This window comes from Phaethon lepturus, unplaced genomic scaffold (genome assembly GCF_000687285.1).
Source record: "Phaethon lepturus isolate BGI_N335 unplaced genomic scaffold, ASM68728v1 scaffold22415, whole genome shotgun sequence".
NCBI lineage: Eukaryota > Metazoa > Chordata > Aves > Phaethontiformes > Phaethontidae > Phaethon > Phaethon lepturus.
This window is the reverse complement of record NW_010538711.1, coordinates 217-17906: the sequence shown is the minus strand read 5'-3', so window position 1 is coordinate 17906 and position 17690 is coordinate 217. Positions and strand designations below refer to the sequence as shown.

The window sequence follows — 17690 nt, the reverse complement described above, 5'->3', positions numbered from 1 at the left end:
GTGGCGGGGGCCCCCCGCGCTGCCCCGCAGCCAGCCCAGCCAGCCCAGCGATGGGGTCTGTGCAGAGGCTGTGCAGCTCCCAGCCTCCCTGCTCTGCTCCCTCCTCACTGCCCTGTCCTCTTCCCCAAGACCACCCTGCCCTTCCGCCAGCCGGGTGCTCACCTCTGTGCCTGGTGTGCTCTGTGGTGGCATCAGCAGCACCCTGAGGGACAGAAACATAGGATTGCCTCTATCCACGTGTGTGTACCTGGGATGCATCATCCCTGAGACATTCTCCCACGCACCTCCAGGCTCCTTTTTCCTCCCTGAGACTCTGTGCTGGGAGGAGAAGCTGCCATGGCTGGGTGCAGCTGGCAGGGCCACTCTATCCTGAGCACATTGTCCCCAACAAAACACAACTCCTGGCCATGTCCAGGGGGCTGTGCCAGCACACCGTGCGGATGAGACCCTGGGCACTGCCATGGGGCAGGCGTCTCCACAAGGCAACCAGGAAGAGCAGTCGGGCACAGTGAATACTGCCACTGTCACCAGCAGCTCTGGAGGGCTGGGGATGGTCACTGCTTCTACCTGCCTCAGAGCATTACCTACTAGAAGGGTGCTTGGTGCTCAGTGCTCTTTCTCAGCATTGCCTCCTGGCAAGCCCACAGCTGCCAAAGGAGATGTTGGAGCACAACCTCGGCCTCCGCTCCGAGGAACTTTCCAGAATAGATGAAGAAAACAGGCAGCTGAGCAACACAAGTCCCAGCCTAGCTCTGTTTTAAATTTGGAAGCTTTGGTTCAAATTTCTGCCCTATCCTGAGATTTCTCACTCGTCATTGGGCAAGTCACTTCATGTCTATGAAGCAGTGGCAATGGCAGTGCTGTTCCCTCTCTCAGAGAGGCTGCAAGTACATTCTGAGGGCTGGGCTGCTATAGCAAAGGGCACACAGAGATGCTCAGGAGATATGGTCCAAACTCTACTGACAGCAGGGATCGAGACATATATTTTTCAGGTGAGACTCATAATAAAGAAACCCAGTCCCGTCAGAGCCTGGCAGAGAACCAGTCCCCAGGCTGCTCCCATCGGACAGGCTGAATTCACACCCCTCTGCCTGTCCAGCCCCACAGCCAGGCCAGGCTGACAGCAGCCTGGGCTCCTACCCCAGCCCCAGCAAATGCCAGCTGGAGTCAACACTGACCATGAACTAGTGCAGCAGAGCTCCCAGCTCCTGTTAGTTTGAGCTGGTGGGCCTTAGCAAGGGCTGAGTAGGCACGAGGCACAGTGCCTTCAGCCACATCAACTCAGCCAGGGTGGTAGGGTTTACAGTTTGTACGCTGTTTCCTCCAGCAGCAGCTACTTGCTCTCTTCAGTGCTATCTCTGACCACATTTCACACCTCTCTGTCACCTATTTGTATAACATCCCCCTTCCTGCCTATCAAGGTACCATGGATGCACCCAGACGTAGCAAGACAAACCTTACTCACCTGCACAGCAGGAGAAACTTCACCTGGAAAGTGAAACAGTGCATGGTGAGTAGAGACAAGGCAGGCAGGCATCCCCCTCAAACCCTGTCTGCCCTAACTTCACCCCACTGCCTCTCAGTCCCTCACACTTCTCCAAAACAGCTTGTTCCCAAAGCTGACACACCCAGACTCTTTTCCTGGCACTGTGCAGACCCCGGGAGCTTCTGCTCCTGCAGATGCTAGCACAAGCAGTTGGTCACACTCCCCTCCAGCTGGGCTGGACAAAAGCCCAAGGACTGCAGTGCCAGGGCTACCACACAGACCTGAGGTCCTCGTGGAGGCAGCCCAGCCTGCCAGCACCAACCGTAAAGATGAGGTTGCAGGAGCCTGAAACACTCAACCTCCTCTCCAAAGGCTTGAAGATATGGTGTCTCATGCCCCAGGAACACTGGTAGGGCTGAAGAACACCTTGCATATTCATACAGATGTAAAGCCATTATCTGCTAGAAGTCCATGCATGGGGGCATGGCAGGACCTGGGAATTTGCCCACCCTTGCTAGGGGCCCAGCTGGAGCAGGTCTAAGCAGTAGACCCCACATTACCCTCTCCTGCCGAGGTGCCAGGGTGGGGGAATGCCTCCAGGATGCTCCCACGCAGGCTGTCCTGCAGTTGCTGTCTCCTTGCTGCCCAGTACAACGTCCAGTTGCTGCTCTCCCCTTGCTCTTCCAAGCTGAGGGGCAGCTCTTCTGCCTCTGCCTTCCTCATCGACAGGCGGATATCTGAGCTGGAGTAGGTGTACCCATGTCCTGCTGGGCAAATCTCCTTGAAGGCTTCTGTGACAGAAAATAAAACCAAAGCTTTAGAGGCCAGAGGTTGTAAGGAAGAGGGTGGTGCAGGGATCACAAGTAGAAAAAAATGGCTTACAGCATGCAGACATGATGGTGAGACAAGTGGAAGAAAGGAGTGAAGACGGACAGGTATGTATATGGACGCACATACCAGTTTTTCCCATCCTATCATTTTCTGGAGATTTCTAAGCATTAAATCTAAGGGTTAAAACACATCTGGGCTGCAGTGGGTGGATGCTTCAAGCAGAAGGAATCTGCTTACAGGGCAGGGTGGGTTTCTAACAGGTGCTGGCTGGTAGTCCCAGACTAAATCCCTCCCGTGAGTCAGTACTGCTAGGAAGGGATCATGCCACAGGAAGGTCCAAGCTGAGCAAGGGAGCATATAAAAGTGAACCTCTGGTACCCCGGCACTGAGCACTTTGCATATCACTCAGGAGGCTCTGCATAAACTATCTGAAGATTTTTACCAGCCCTGAGGATTTCTGCACTTTCCCTTCCACCCTACCCCGTGCTGAAACATGCCAAACTCGTCCTCACCTGGCTTTCACCCTGGCAGAAGGTGTAAGAGAGACAAAAGGGCTGTCTCTCTTACATGAGACATGTAAGAGTCTACATGTACAGTAGACATGGCTACTCTCTCCCTCCAGTACAGAGTAGTTCCCCATCAGGGATTTCTCTATCCTCCCAATATTATCCAGTTCTGCTCCCCGGCTCGCTGTGCCCATCTCACAGGCCAGCATTTCCACCACTCTGGGTCCTGCAGCCACCTGTGCGGCAGCAGGTTCAGGCAAGCCCAAGCCCCAGTCTAACCAGAGCAGGCAAAGCCGAAGTGGGCACATCTCACCTGAGCCGGGTGCAGGGCACTCCTCGCAGTTCTTCCCCCAGCCCTTGCCGACACGGCTGCAGCAGCAGATCTGTTGGGTGATGCGGTGGGAGAGGGGGAAGGAGCACACACCTCCAGCTGCCGAGCGGTAACACAGCCCCTGCTCCATCGACACTGCTTTGTCCGCTGAAACACAAGGGCAGGGTCAGTCCTGGAGATCAAGCTCTAGGCTCTCCAAAGAGAGAATTGGGGATGCTCAGTCTTCCCCTATCAGGCCTTTCTTTGCCCATGCCTCCCAGCCTGTCCTGAGGGCTGCCCCATCCTCTCCCCAGAACACCCCCAGGCCTTCAGCCATTGGGCCTTCCCCCCAGCAGTGCCAGCCCCAAGTGAATCCAGCTCCCATGGGAGCTCTCTCAACCCAGGAGGCTGTGTTCTCTGTTGCTGCACCGCAGGCATGTCCCTTCCAGGCTCCGCAGGGGCCATGAGATGTCCATGTAGAAGAATGATGGATGAAGGGGGCCCGAGGCATGGGGACCCATCCTGCAGGACAGCATAACTCAACCGCACTTGCAAGAGGTGGGAAGCATGCTGCAGCTTCCACTCAGCCATGGGGTCCTGCTCAGGCCCCCACCCAAACTGAGGGGTTCCCTGGAGAACTTACAGATGCAATGGCTACGGGATGGGTCCAGCATGGTGCCAGGCTTGCAGGTGCAGCGGAAGCTGCCACGGGTGTTCACACACTCGGCGTCTTTGCACAGGCCCTGCATCAAGCACTCGTTGATATCTGCGGAGAGGAGAGAACCCAGTGAGATGTGGGCAAGTTGAGGCTGAGCTGAACACCCTACCCAGTGCCCCCCATTCAGGTGCCACAGACCAGGGAGTCTCAGCCAGGCTGGTGTCCAAGGCAGCCTCTGCCATCGAGCAGCGTGGTAGGGACCTCTGCAGCGACAGCAGTCCTACACCTGCAGCACAGAGCTGGCTCTCTGCAGCTGCTGGGATGGCTCATGAATGACTGCTCTGCTCCACAGTCCTCATGGAAAACAGATGTGGCTCCTCTGGTGAGCAGCCCCGGCAGTGTCACTCTTATGGCCATCATAATTATTGTTTGCAAGCCTGGACTGGTGAGTCCTGTCCCCTCATCCATCTGCTGGTGCTGCTCATCTGGAGCCATCATCCACGGAGGTAATCCTTGCTGAGAAACTCAGTGCCAGCATGCAGGGAGGGCAGTGACTGATCCCCTCCAGAGACAGGGAATAGTGGGCCAGGCTGCAGTGTCTTCTTCTGAGAACAGGTTGAGTGAGTGGGAAGATGCCAAACTCAAGCCCTGTCTCAAGCTCTGCCTCTGCCCCTGACTTAGCACACAGCATCAGACACAGTCTTTGGGAAGGGAGCTGGGCTTATCCCAGGGAAACACCGTTGGTCTCATCCATTTGGCCTGCAGTAAAGCCTTTCCTACAGCATCATGCAGGAATGTATGAGCTAAGCCAGAGAAGACAGGGATTGGCAAAAGGTGTGTAAGGGAGAGCTGAGGGCAGCTTTCACAGTGTAGAGTGAGGAGGAAGCCCTCCTCATTCATTGATCCAGCTTTATATCATCCTCACTAAAGGGCTTGGTCCAGAAAAGTAAGCGTGCTGACAAAATATAGTGTCGGGAGGCACAAGCAGTGCAGGAAGACCTGTACGGGAGCATGGAGCAGTAGGAGTGGGATGAACCTCAGCACCACCCCAGGACAAATCACAGGAACATAGGCTACAAGCTGACGGATGGGAGCAGGCAGTGAGGGAGACCTGGGCACACTCGCTGCTCGCAGGACAGCTGCGAGCTGCCAAGGCCGAGAAGCGCCAACGTGATGCTAGACAGCATCACACCAAACACTTTCCAAAGACACAGGGCAGTCCTAATGCCCTGAGGGCACCTGGTGGTGCTCTAGAGACTGTCTCAAGGTGGGAGGGGTGCAAAGGCAGGCTGCGGGGACACTCGGAAGAATGGAGACACTGGAAGAGCCTGACTGAGAGCAGCTAGACTCAGGAACAGCTTTCCCACCACTACCTTGTTCCTCAGAGCTGAAACATCACTGCTTTGTGGAAGTGGGGGTGTCACACAGCCAACTGTGACAGCAGGAGTTCAGACTTAATGACCTGAGAGGTCCTCTGCAGCCCTGTGCTCTTAAACTCCCCCGTTCACCCCACTGGCTGCCCCATACATGGTTGAGACACACAGGGGCCATCAAGACCACGCCATGACGTTCAGCCAATTGGAAGTACCAACGCTACAGGGATGTGCAGCAGGCCAGGCAGAAGCAGGATTTGGCTGTGTAATGTAATGGTTCCCTGCTCCGTACCAAGCACAGGGCAGAGTGCATGAGAAAAACCAGCGGTCGGACCCCAAATGTGCTGGGAATCCCACTCAGAGAAGAGGCTTGGGCTCTCTAGAGGAGCCTCAGGGCTCATCCCTGTCATGGTGGGAGCATCGTGTCATTCCAACACACCAACTGGACGAAGTGTTTGGCCTCCGCATAAGCAAAGGGGTTGAAGGGATTAGAGTAATAAGAGCACAAAACAAACAAGCACCAAGGGCTGGGCTTTATGAGCTTAATTTAAAACAGGGCCACATCCTGGCCTCAGTCCAACCTCCTCTCTTCCCCTGTCAGCAGAGGACCCACCCACAGTGGGAATCCCCACAGGGAACAGAAGCAGGCAGGCGCACTTGGGGCCACATACTCCTACACCCTGCAGCATGCCGGGGACAGGGCTGGCCCACAAGAAGAGGCCTCGGGGACCACAGACCGAGATCCGTACGCTGTCCCAGCTGCTTCCTCCCACCCCATGCAGGGTTGCCAGAAATGGCCATGCTGGGTCAGGCAGCCGGTGGTGGAAAGGTGCAGGCTGGTTTTCCCCGGTGCCTGGCAAGCAGAAAGTACCCGAGTCAGCAACAGACACCAAGTATATACAGACACCAAAGACATACGGACACCAAGGTGCTGGTGTATATCCTATGCAGTGACCCCTGTGCATGCACACTTCCCTACCACTGTCTCCAACCTGCAGCCTCCAAGACAATCTTTGCCTTATGTCTAGCAACCACGTTATCCCTTCCAGGGCCATCCTTCTTGCTGGTCCCAGCAGCACCGGGAGGTTTCCTGACTGGTTCTGCCAGGCACTCTCAACTTAGGCTTGTTGCAGCCCTGTTCCTGCTCAACGGGATGCAGCAAGGCAAGGAAAAGAAGGGAGATCTTGCAGAGATGAGCCATTTGTTCCTCTGCTGGAAGGCACAACAGACAGCCCTTTCCGTCCATACAGAACAGAGGAATGTGGGCTCCTGTCAGGGCCCTCCTCAAGTCACTCATCTGTGCTTTGACAACAGTCTGCAAAGCCAGAGTTCAGCTCCTTCCCAGCTCAGCTCCTCTCCTGCAGCCAAGGGCCTCAGGAACCATCAGCCCTCGTCCAGCCCCTTGGCTCCTCTTCTACCTGGGCTGGCAAGAGAAGACCCCATGCCAAACTGCTCATTCTGGACCCCAGGTGAGGTGCTGGGCTTCCTGACACACATCCTGCTGCAACAGCAGAGATGGGAAAAGCTCCTTGAGGCAGCAGAGTGTCTGCAGAACAGTACTTCTCTAGCCCAGCTTACAAAGAAGCATGAAGAGGCACAAATCTCTGGTTCATGCTTTTTCCTGTGCAAAAAGAGCTTCCTAGCTAACTCCACATTGCCATTTCCCTCTGCTCCTCTGAGCCTCTCCCTGCTCCAGAGGGGACACAAACCCAGAGCAGGCACTGCAGGTCTCTGCTCGCTGACATGAGTCCCCCCAGCTGCTCTGCTCCGCCAACTCCTATTCGATGTCTCTGGGTAGCTCCTCATACCCGTAGCACTGTCTGTAGCTGCACAGGGGATGAGGTCTGAGCACCAAGGAGAATAGAAGCCGTTGCGCTGTTGAAAGTTCTCCCCCAGGACAATGTGGGGAGGTTGAATCATTAATTAAGTAAGCATGGTGGAAAGTCCCAGCTAAAAGAGATGAGTCATTGGATTGCCAGCCCTGGGTTTGCACGGCCAGGGCCCAGGCTCCCTGCTGCATCTTTGAGATGACACCTCTCAGCTTATCATGAATCACGAGAAGGGAACCATAAAATTCCACTTCAGTCAGAGCACGGAAAAACACAAGCACTGTGGGTCCAAGAGATGCCAAATAAACATGAACCGGAGAGAAAAGCAGACAGATAGAGCCTTCCTCATACGGAGCTGAGGGACCATGGGAGTGAGAAATGCCCCCCAGCAGCGTTGGGGCAGGCAAGGCAGCATGGCAACAGGGACAAGTGACATACTTGGAACAGAAGGACTCACTTTTATGGCACTCTCCCACTTGAAAATTAACTGAACAAGCCGACAACCTTCCCAAATGTTTTCAGGTGATGGAATTCCTGTTGCTTCAGATGGTGGGAGAAGTGTTTTAACACTCACACGTAGCAGAGGAGCAACATAGGCCCTTACTGGGTCAGTAGGACTTAGTGGGTGAGTTTTCTTGTGCTGGCCCAACTATGTGCTGACTGTGCTTATCAGCCGAGTCGTGTAGTCCAGTGTCATCTATTTTTTTTCATTCTTGATGAAAGCACAGGGATTTTTATAATATAAGTCACCTTCTTTGTAGATCTGTATTGGGGAGTTAGATTACTGTATTTTACTTGTGTAAATAATTACAGCTCTGGCAGTGGCTCTGGGAAGGAAAGAGAGATACGAAAGCAGCATGCTTACCTTGGCAGTGGCTCCGGTTCAGCCTCTTGTATCCCTGGGGACACTCCACCTGCCCATTCTCAATCACAGGGTGTGCTGGGAAGAAAGCAAACAGTGTGGGATGTCAGCAGTAAAGCCAGCCACCGGCATCCTACCTTCTCTCTGCCCTCCTTGCAGAAGGGAGAGGGGTCCCTAGGTCTGCCTTGGACAAACCCAGGCAGAGGGACAGGTGGGAGCAGTCACATTTCCCAAGCAGTATCTTCTGCTGCTTGGCAGGTGCCAACCTGGTGACAAAGGTGATCAAAAGAAGCATGGCCAGCAGGTCGAGGGAGGTGATTCTGCCCCTCTACTATGCTCTGGTGAGACTCCCTCTGGAGCACTGCGTCCAGCTCTGGAGCCCTCAGCACAGGAAAGACATGGACCTGTTGGAGCAGGTCCAGAGGAGGCCACAAAAATGATCAGAGGGATGGAACAGCTCTCCTCTGAGGACAGGCTGAGAAACCTGGGGTTGTTCAGCCTGCAAAAGAGAAGGCTCTGGGGAGACCTTATTGCAGCCTTCCAGTTGGTGGCTTATAAGAAAGATGAGGACAGACTTTTTAGCAGGGCCTTTAGCGATAGGACAAGGGGTAATGTTTTTAAACTAAAAGAGGGTAGATTTAGACCAGATATAAGGAAGAAATCTTTCACCATGAGGGTGGTGAAACACTGGCACAGGTTGCCCAGAGAGGTGGGCATTTCCCCATCCCTGGAAACATTCAAGGACAGGTTGGACAGGGCTCTGAGCAACCTGATCTAGTTGAAGATGACCCTGGTCCCTGCAGGGGGGTTGGACTAGATGACCTTTAAAGGTCCCTTCCAATCTAAACTATTCTATGATTCTATGACCCAGAGGTGCTGCCTGTGCTTCATATTTATCACTGTGTCACCTCGGCTCCTCCGAGGCCAGCTTGGATAGCCAGGCAGCACATGACAAGGGGGACCAGAGTGAAAGGAATGGCAGTGGTCCTTGATAAGATGCTGAAATAACAGCCCAGGGCCTGTTTATTACATTTTCCCTCTTTTTAACTGCATGTGATTTCCTGCCCCGATCACTCTCATCAAAGAAAATTTCAAACTGCTGCTTGAAATAGTTTTGTGGGGTTCAAAATGGCCTATAACCATAGCCAACTAAATCTTTCCAAATATTTTAAAGGCAAGTAAAATGTGGCCCACATATACCAAGGAGGACAAATTTAGGCACCATATTTTAGAGCAAGGGAAAGGGAATCCAGGAGGACATGGGTTGGGAAGTGAGAAAGCATGGGGTGGGGTAGGAAGAAGGGTGCTTTGCCTAAAATTGGGATTTTCCCAGGGTGGGGTTTCTTTTTAATTCTCTGGACCATACGCTCAGAAACAAGAAGTGTCTGTAACAGCTAAGTGACTGCCCAGACATATTCCCACCACTCAAATTCCTCCTGCCTGGCATCAGTAGCTCACACCCTGGTGTCGTACATGGAAAGTCCTCCATAGCAATAGCCGTATCGAGGATCTGGCAGATTCCTAATGCATTGCAGCTTTCGAGAACCAGGGACAAACTGAGACCATCACCAAGGTAGGAGATGGTCGGGATAGAGCCTGCAAAGGTTAAAGAACACAAACCACGTGCTGGGGGCAGAGAACAGGCATGTCCATAACTTTTTGTCCTGGAGACTTTGGCCCTATAATGCAGTTTAAAGCTATTTTAGGACACTTCTTGAAAGGCAAAAGTTAGGGACCAGCCTCCTAGGCGCTTGGGAAATAAAAGATGGGAGAACAAGATGCCATTCATCAGCCTGTACTAGGAAGGAGAATAGAAAGCCTGGTTTCCCTAGGTATATAAAATGAAGTTACAAGATTTTCCAGGTGCAGAGAGATCCTCAGTGGCTAGATGAATAAGGTGAAAAATCTCTTCACCTCCTTCAACAGTTCAATCATTAATTGTAAGCAGGAGGTGCTTACAAACATCTGGATGTTAGGGGCGAGGGGGCTGCTGGTGATACTGGGTATCACTGGGTACATTTCCAATCTTCTGGGAAGGGAAAAACAACCTCTGGCTCACGGACTCCAGGCTCAGTGCCCTGATGGGATTCCAGGTCCTCCCACACCACAGTCTGTGGCCTTGGGGCTGCCGACAGGCATTAACTGTGCTTGGAAGCATCTGTCAGCCTTAGGACGATGTGATAACAGACGCCCAAATGAAGCAGCATCGTTATGCACGAGCCCTCCGATGGGGAGCCAAGCATGCCAGAGATCAAACAATGATGACGTGTCAGCTCCCTCTCCAAAAAGCCTTTGCAGAGAAACAGATCCTGCAGCATCCCTCCACCAGATGCTGCTGGGCAGAGGGCGAGGCAGAAAATACCAGTGATGGGGGTGAGCGTGCAGGTCTCGTGCCACCTCAGCACTCGTACAACTCCAGTCTGCAGAAGCCTGTGGCTCATTATTGCAGCAAATCACTCGTGAGGCTGCGGATCAATGTCTTAATTTTGCAAAGAAACACGCATTCCCTGGAAAGAATAACTGTAATGTAATGTGAGCAGATCTTTCTGTACCAAGGGGAACCAAGACAATTTCTGAACTACTGGATGGAGGCTGCTCTCTTTCTGCCAGGACCTGGCCACAAGGGAAGACAGCGTGTGGCTGCAGGAGGATGTAAGCTATTAACTCTCAGCTTTGTACTTGGTTACTTGAGCAGAGGACCATTTCCTTCCATGAGCTCTGATGTTGCTGAACTACAGCAGAGACAGCCAAAAACCCCTGAAAAACCAGCCTAGGAAATCTGAGTTTACTGCAAAGGGGATCAGCATCCACCCCTCTCCCATGCAGCTGATAGGAGTGCGAGGCCATTCCTCTGGAATCCAGCAAAGAGCAATGCCTGGGAAAAAGCCAACGTGACAACCGGAGAGGGCAGAAATCTGTCAGCACCCACAGCCAGAGGGGTCCCAGCCTCCTGTGTCTGTCTGTCTGTCTGTCTGCGCTCTCTCCAGGAGGAGGTGCGCCCAGAGCCTGAGGCCAGGGACAAAAGCAGCTGAGATGCATCTGTCAGGCAGAGGGATTTCAGGCTTGCTGAGGGTGTGATTTCGGAGCCTCATCTCTTGGGCACTTCAGCCCCATGGGCGCTGCACCGAAGCAATGTGCTCACCAGGTACCTGCACACCAGGACTTCCCCTTGGCTCTCCTCATCGCTCCCTCCAGCTCTGCTTCATCCCACCACCCAGTGCTGCTTTCTGCAAGCTCTGCAGGCACCGAGCATCCCTGGCAGGGCCGGGCTCTCACAGAGGAGCATGTGTGCAATAAGGTCACAGATCCAAAAAGGAGGAAGTGAGTATGAAGCAGCCACAGCCCAGGACTCCCACCAGCACCTTTGTCAAATTTGTCCCCAGCTAGAACAATACTCCAGCACAGCAGAATGAGAAGGGAAATGAATGCACAGAAATCAGTCAGAGGTATTTTGCAGCCTAGCAGGATGATTTTAAACAGCCAGGTGCACTTCAGAAGTTGTCTGTCACTTCCCAGGAGGAGAGCCTTTACCCAAGGGCCCTGGCTGAACTGTCTGAAGACAGCATGAAGCAGCTCAGGCTGATGGTGAAATGGAAACAAACCACTTCTAGTGGTGGTAGCCCCAAGGGCCTGAGTGAGGCAAGGTTTGTAGGATGAGATAATACATTGCCTTAGGCCATCAATATCACTTTGTTAAAAAGGGAAAAGGCAAGCCTGAGGTCAGATGAGAAGTGAGGAAATGCTTGGCTGCTGAAAGCTAGCCCATTTCTTTCAACTCTTTCCATTTATCCTAAAAAAGGCATTATCTCTTTGAGAAATCTTGCCTTGCTGAACTCCTTTGCCACTTTCAGTACTCACAGACATTTCTGGAGACCCTGAACTGGCTCCACAGAAGAACCCCAGCCCTGGCCGGACCCTGGGCATCTCCCCGTGCCCGCAGTGGGCACAGAGTGTGCAGTCATGAGGGTGGCTGTGGTGCCTCTGCTTGTTCTGGGTTTTCCAGCATGTGGGAGATGAAAGGAGCCAGAGCGCACGGTCTTGTGGCATTTGGAGTTGGGGACTCATTCAAACCTCAGCTTGGTTTAGTGTGAAGATCAGCCTCTACTGCAGAGAGGACCTCAACTGCTGAACTTGCTGGCAGAAAAGCAGAGCAGCTCCAACCTCATAGGAGCTCCTGAGAGAAAACATACTGGAGATGCTAGACCAAGAAGTAGGCTGTGAGGATAAGATGAGTTCTCAGGCAGAATGGACAAGAGGGAAAGGACACGAATCCTTCAGTCCAGATCTGTCATGACCACTCTCTTCTCCTCTGGGTGGTCTGTGGTAGGCAGGATTCCGCAAGACTTTCTCCAATGCCCCAACAAAGACTACCATAGCAGGGGTGAGGGGGGCATGCACCAGTGCTGATGTGCAATACGAAACTAAGCCCTCTGCTCTACTCATGGTCAATAAAGATCTTCAAGGTGGAAAAGATGCTTGAAGGAAAAAAAGACTCTGGTAATTACTGTTGGCTTTTGAGGTCATTTTAACAGAGAGAACCTCATTCTGCTCACACAGTGGCTTCCAGCTGGGACAAAATACCTCTGTACCTTAAAAACCCCACTTTTGAAACACTGTGCCGCTGTGTGCCAAGACCACAATCCTGCACATGGATCCTGCACACTCTGCAGAACAAGGCAGTCCTGAAAATGCTGCACTTTCCCAGGTATTGCTCTCTGTGGTACTGCCACAATCTTGCAGAGGTTTCAGCTTCTTTCCCCACCTCCAGCCCTTCTTTACTGTACTGGACAGACTCCCTGTGGCACATGGTGTAGTGGTGGCAGAACCAGCCCCTCCGTAGCCTCCTTTCCCATATTTCCATTTTTTTCCCCCTGTATCCTCCCTGATCTGATGGCAACAAGAGCAGACCAGGGGGTTGATTTTCAGGGGGCTTCCTGTGGCTGTTTCAATGCCTGCAGGCACAGCACAGGGGAACATGCAGCTTGCGGAGCCGCTTGGCGTTTCTGATGACGACAGCTCCATGGGTGAGCTGCCACCCCTCTCGCAGTGGGAGGTCTGTTTGGGAAGTGCTGTGGATGCCAAGCCAGACATTACAAGATCCAACTTTCCAGTGAAATTCAGACTTTTCTCTAGGACAAAAAACTTGAAAAAACACCGGGAGTGGGAATAAAAACAAAACAATAGCCTTCAAAGACTTGTTTCTTAATGCAGTTAAAACTCATAGGCAGGAGAAGAGAAGGCAGCCCAGGAAGATCTGCAGTGAGCACAACCGGTGGGTGTGCAGCCCAGCCCACGCTCAGGCTGACTGCAGCCTGAAATAAGGGACAGCAGGCAGTGAAGAACCAAGACCTAGAAGACACAGATTTACTGCTGCACCCAGAAAGTCCCCCAAAGCCCCACAGAAAGGTGAGACTTGTAGCTCCTGCACAGTAGAGGGGAGGGTGTCTGTCACCGGTATGGGCTTCTCCTGGAGCGCTGCTGGTCACAGAGCTGTGTGGTCTCAGGGTCAGGGAGGTGGCAGAGGAGGTCTGTGACCCCCTCTGGGCAGAGTGCCTTGCCTTGCCTTCCGAAAAAACTATCCGCTACCAATTTCCTTCATCCCCACATGCCTGAGGAGGGCCAAGGCTTCAGGGAAACCAGTGTCCAAATCTATACCCTCCCTGGGGTCTGTGTCGACCTGCAGCTTGGGTCTTGCTGGTTTTAGGACCATCTCTTGAGCTTGTTCCAGTGTGTTCTTCCTCACAGAGCACTGTGTACCCCAAAATAGTATACAGTCTGGCAGGTAAGCAGGAGTGGCTCTGCCCAGCAGTGTGCCTGCTACTAGCCCTGGATCCTGAGCTTGCCATGGGACAGGACATCGCTTCAGTGCAGCTTCCTCACCAGCAATGTTCAAATACCCTGCTGGTCTTTGGGCTTCCTCCCAGCCACATCCAAGTGTCTCTATACCAGCTGCTTCCTCAGCCTCCGATTCCATTTCCCCACTATCAGTCTTCAAGTTTTACCTCCCAGCTCCCATATCCTCCTACCTCTCTGTTCTAGCCTTTCAGCATGTGCTCCAGCACCTCCTCCGTGTACTAAAGACCCAGGAGGGACATTGGATGTCTCCCTCTGATGTATCCTATCTTGCAGAGAAGCACATTTCATCCAGACATCTCCAGACAGAGTTGAAGGACTGCAGCTGCATGACAGCATGCAGGTGTCCTGCCACTCTCCAGGGACCTGCCTCTGGCTCATCTCCTTCTTTCATGGGTTGTGTGACAGCCTTTGCCCCAACAGCTCACAGAGCAAGCTCTTGGCCCTCCCCTTTCTCCCCAGGGCTTTCTCTGACATACCCTGGGGATCTCGTCTTCAGCTCTCACTTACACAAGCAACAGCAAACTCCCAGCAACTTCTACTGTAGCCTACTTGAAAAGTCAACTCTGGGTCCATTTCTCTGAAGGGTCCTAACGATATACAGCCTCTCAGCAGCAAACCAGACAGCCGAAAGCCTGAGCAGAGCCTAAGGAAACCTCTGAGACTAATGTAACAAACACCCACTACAGAGAGTCCTGGCCAGATCAAGCCCACCTCTACCTTAATTCTGAACTCAGCTTTTAACATGGTCTCCTTAGGATGCAGACAAAGTGTTCAAGTGCCTTGACTTTTCTGATGCTGGGCAAAACACAAAAAAATAGCAGGGATTGGTCACGGCAGGTTCGCTCGGACAGATGCCTGCCTCTGATTCTTCTTCTCTGATGTCTTTCCGCACACAAACACATACTAAACATGAAAGCTGCAGTCGACAGAGACATCCGGACATATCCAGACTCTACTAACAATCAGTGTCTCGGGCAGACAGTCAATCCAAACAAGCTCTCCATTTGTCTAGCTCTTGCCTGGCTGCACTTCTGTACATTTGTAAGTGTTTACACTGAACTAGCTTCTGCCATTTCTGTCTCTGGTTGCTGGAATTAAATTCCCAGCACTGTCAAGTCTGCTGTGGTGCACGCCTCCCCGGGACACACGAGCACAAGGAGAAGTTCTCTCCGAAGACCACAGTGCCAAGAAGAAAGCTGGAAACATCCACTGGACATGTTATCTCTGTGCACGAGATGCCAGGTCACTGAACTACAGCCCTGTGACTCTGAGTGAGCACAACACAGGCCAGCAAGACAAGGAGACAGAAGGGATGTAAGTAAGTGTGGGATGTGGTCTACAGGCAGAAACAATGTGGCATGATGCCTTCATGCTGGACAGGCATGGACCTGGGAGCCCTGGCAGAGGAGGCACGGGGTGATTAGAGTTTACAGTGCTCGATAGCTCTGTTAGAACCATCAGATCATGGAGGAAGGACAGTTTTCCTGGCTCCACTCTGGGGTGAGATCTCTGGTGTGTGAAGACAGCACGCCAGAGAAAAGCATGCCAGCCACCTAGGCTTCTCACTTCACAGCAGCCGGGCTCTCTTAGGCTGCCTCCATCGAGTGTCTGCCTTACAGCTCCCTTCACTTGCACTGTGTGGTCTCCTGCATGTGGGCTGTTACAGGGCAGTCAATCAGAGGTAGCCAAAGGAGGAAGATACTTGCACACGATTAAAGAGGATGAAAATGGTCCCTTCAGCTAGCCTGAATTCCTGCCAAAATCAACAAGAGCCGTTTGGTCTCCAACGGGGAACTTTATCACCCAAAGCCAGAGGGACTGAGACTGGGATTTTTTTGTGGCACAGGAAGACAGAAGACCCACGGGGATACATTTTTCATATCCCCATGGAATTAATCTGAAAAAAAGCCAGACAAGCATCTGTCCACGCAATGAAGACCAGAGGCAGCAACCTCCCTTGAGTTTCAGCTGCTGCTGGGACACGGGGCATGTGCTGAGCTGTGGAAGTGGGACCTGCTGGCAGCTAGGAGGCATTTAAGTGCATTTGGTCTACTGGCTGGCTGACTGCAAGGAACAAATGGGGTATTTCGTGCTTGCTTTCACATCTTGGAAGCCTGTGATTACAGATGCAGTCTGAAGCCTGAAGATCAAAGTCCAGCAGAGCAGACACTGCTGCGGCTCTGGCCGCTGAGCGATACCTAGTACCCTGGCATGGAGAAAGAGAAAGGAGGTGCAGAGATTTTGCAGCGACCTGCAGCTTAACAGAAGCGTTAAGTGGCCCCCCTGCTTCCCAATGCGGGCATCAGAGAGACCGGGTGAGAAACGGGGAGGCTGCTGCGAGATGGGGAGGAGAAAGCCGTGACTGGGGATGCGAAGGTTGGGGATGAAGAGAAGGGGGCTGAGGTCCATATGGAGCATTTCCTTGTTTGTAGTGGGCCTGGCAACCCCACAGTCACCCCCATGCCCCAGCCCAAGGCTCCCTCGGGGCTGGCATGCAGACGAGGGCAGGCATGCAGCAGCGTGGCCTGGGGCCACAGCAGAGCTGTACAGAGCAGGAAGATGACAGCAATCAGAGCTCCCCAGATCTGTGCTGGGTTCCAGGATGCTGACAACCTCGTCTGTGATTGTGAGGAATTTGGCTCCAGACTGCTCTACCCCTGGCTGAGGAGGAACTGAATCAAGGGAGGACAACGAGATGCAAACAGCTCTTGGGAGCGTGCGTGTGAGTGAGCGGGACAGCCCCTGGGCAGTGCTAGAAGGCACCAACACCACAGTGGCTTGCACAAAACCTGCCGCCTTGGACACCTCCGCTCTCCTCAGGGGTCAAAGTCTCCTGGACCATGGGGTCTGTTTAATTTAGTCCTTCAATCCAGTGAAGACATGTGAACGAGCAGCCAGGCAGAGATGAAAAGGGGCAGACAGGCAGGCAGGGGTGAGGCAAGCAGCTCCCAGTCCACATTGCACAGGACATATGCACCTTGCCCCTGCACCAGACCCGGCCGGGCTTGTGGAGCCACTGTGCCCACAGGGCTGCCTCCCCCCAGCCAGGAGTCCTTCAGCACAGCCTCTCCCTCAGGATACGGGATGGGGCCACGGCATGAGAGGCCATGCCCACCATGGAGCACCCCGAGCGAAGTGGCCGAGGAATCCCCGTCTCCCGCTGGATCAGTCTGTCCGGCTCCCGAGCGCAGCAGAAACGGGGCTGGACGCCCATGCCCCTGGAACAGACCCCGGGTGCTCTCCTGCCAATTGTTTGATGTAGTGTTATTTCCAGAGCCCCTGCCAAGCCCGTGCTGGGCCCAGAGCAAGCCCGTAACTCTATAGGGCCAAGTCTGCAGCCTCCTCCACCGGTCTGGGACTGCACCTCCTAAAACCACGGCCGCTCTTTTCCCGTTTCTCCCTCCGAGTGGGGCTGGGACAGCAGGAACCAACAGCCGCACCGGGGTTTTGCAGCAGCGGTTTGGGGAGAAAGCACTGAGCCTGGGGGCAGCAGTGGAGCAGGCATGGCCCCACACACCGCCTTGGACGCGCTGCCTGTCTCTGAAGGCCTTGGGTAAAGGAAAGCCACGCAGCGAGGGACCCGTGGCTCTGCTCCACACCTCCTCGGCCGCATGAGGCAGCCTGACTATTTTTGTTTGCTGAGGGTACGGGCTGTCTGTGCGCCCCAGAAGAGCCCCACGCTGCCGCAGCAGTCCTCCAGCTTGGTCAGCCCCGGCAGGGCGTTGGTGCACTGCGAAGAGAGGACCAGAAGGTCAGGCTTCTGCAGGACGGGGAGGGGACGCACGCCTGTTGGCTGTGGCCAGCTGGCGTGGTGGCGGTGGCAGAGCCAGCATGGGGGACGATGGCTTGGGGTCAGCAACTGGCACAGTCCTCCCGGCACAGCTTCCCACCAGGACACGGTGGGACCAGGGATGCAGTTTAAGACAGTAAACAGTTGTGCAGACAGAAAAACACGAGACTCCCTCAACTGCACCCCTCG

General features: G+C 53.6%; 1 protein-coding gene across 1 annotated transcript in view; it reads right to left on the bottom strand.

Annotated features, from left to right (window-relative positions):
• Positions 1-17441, bottom strand: part of LOC104620645 (latent-transforming growth factor beta-binding protein 2-like) — a gene marked incomplete at its 5' end in the record, with an annotated part of 34989 nt that extends 17548 nt beyond the window's left edge. Inside the window, 8 exon segments of the mRNA XM_010286927.1 lie at positions 163-202; positions 1466-1488; positions 2047-2277; positions 3137-3301; positions 3777-3899; positions 7859-7933; positions 16707-16727; positions 17360-17441. Coding sequence (XP_010285229.1) covers positions 163-202; positions 1466-1488; positions 2047-2277; positions 3137-3301; positions 3777-3899; positions 7859-7933; positions 16707-16727; positions 17360-17441 — 760 coding nt within the window.
• Between the last annotated feature and the right edge of the window lie 249 nt (positions 17442-17690).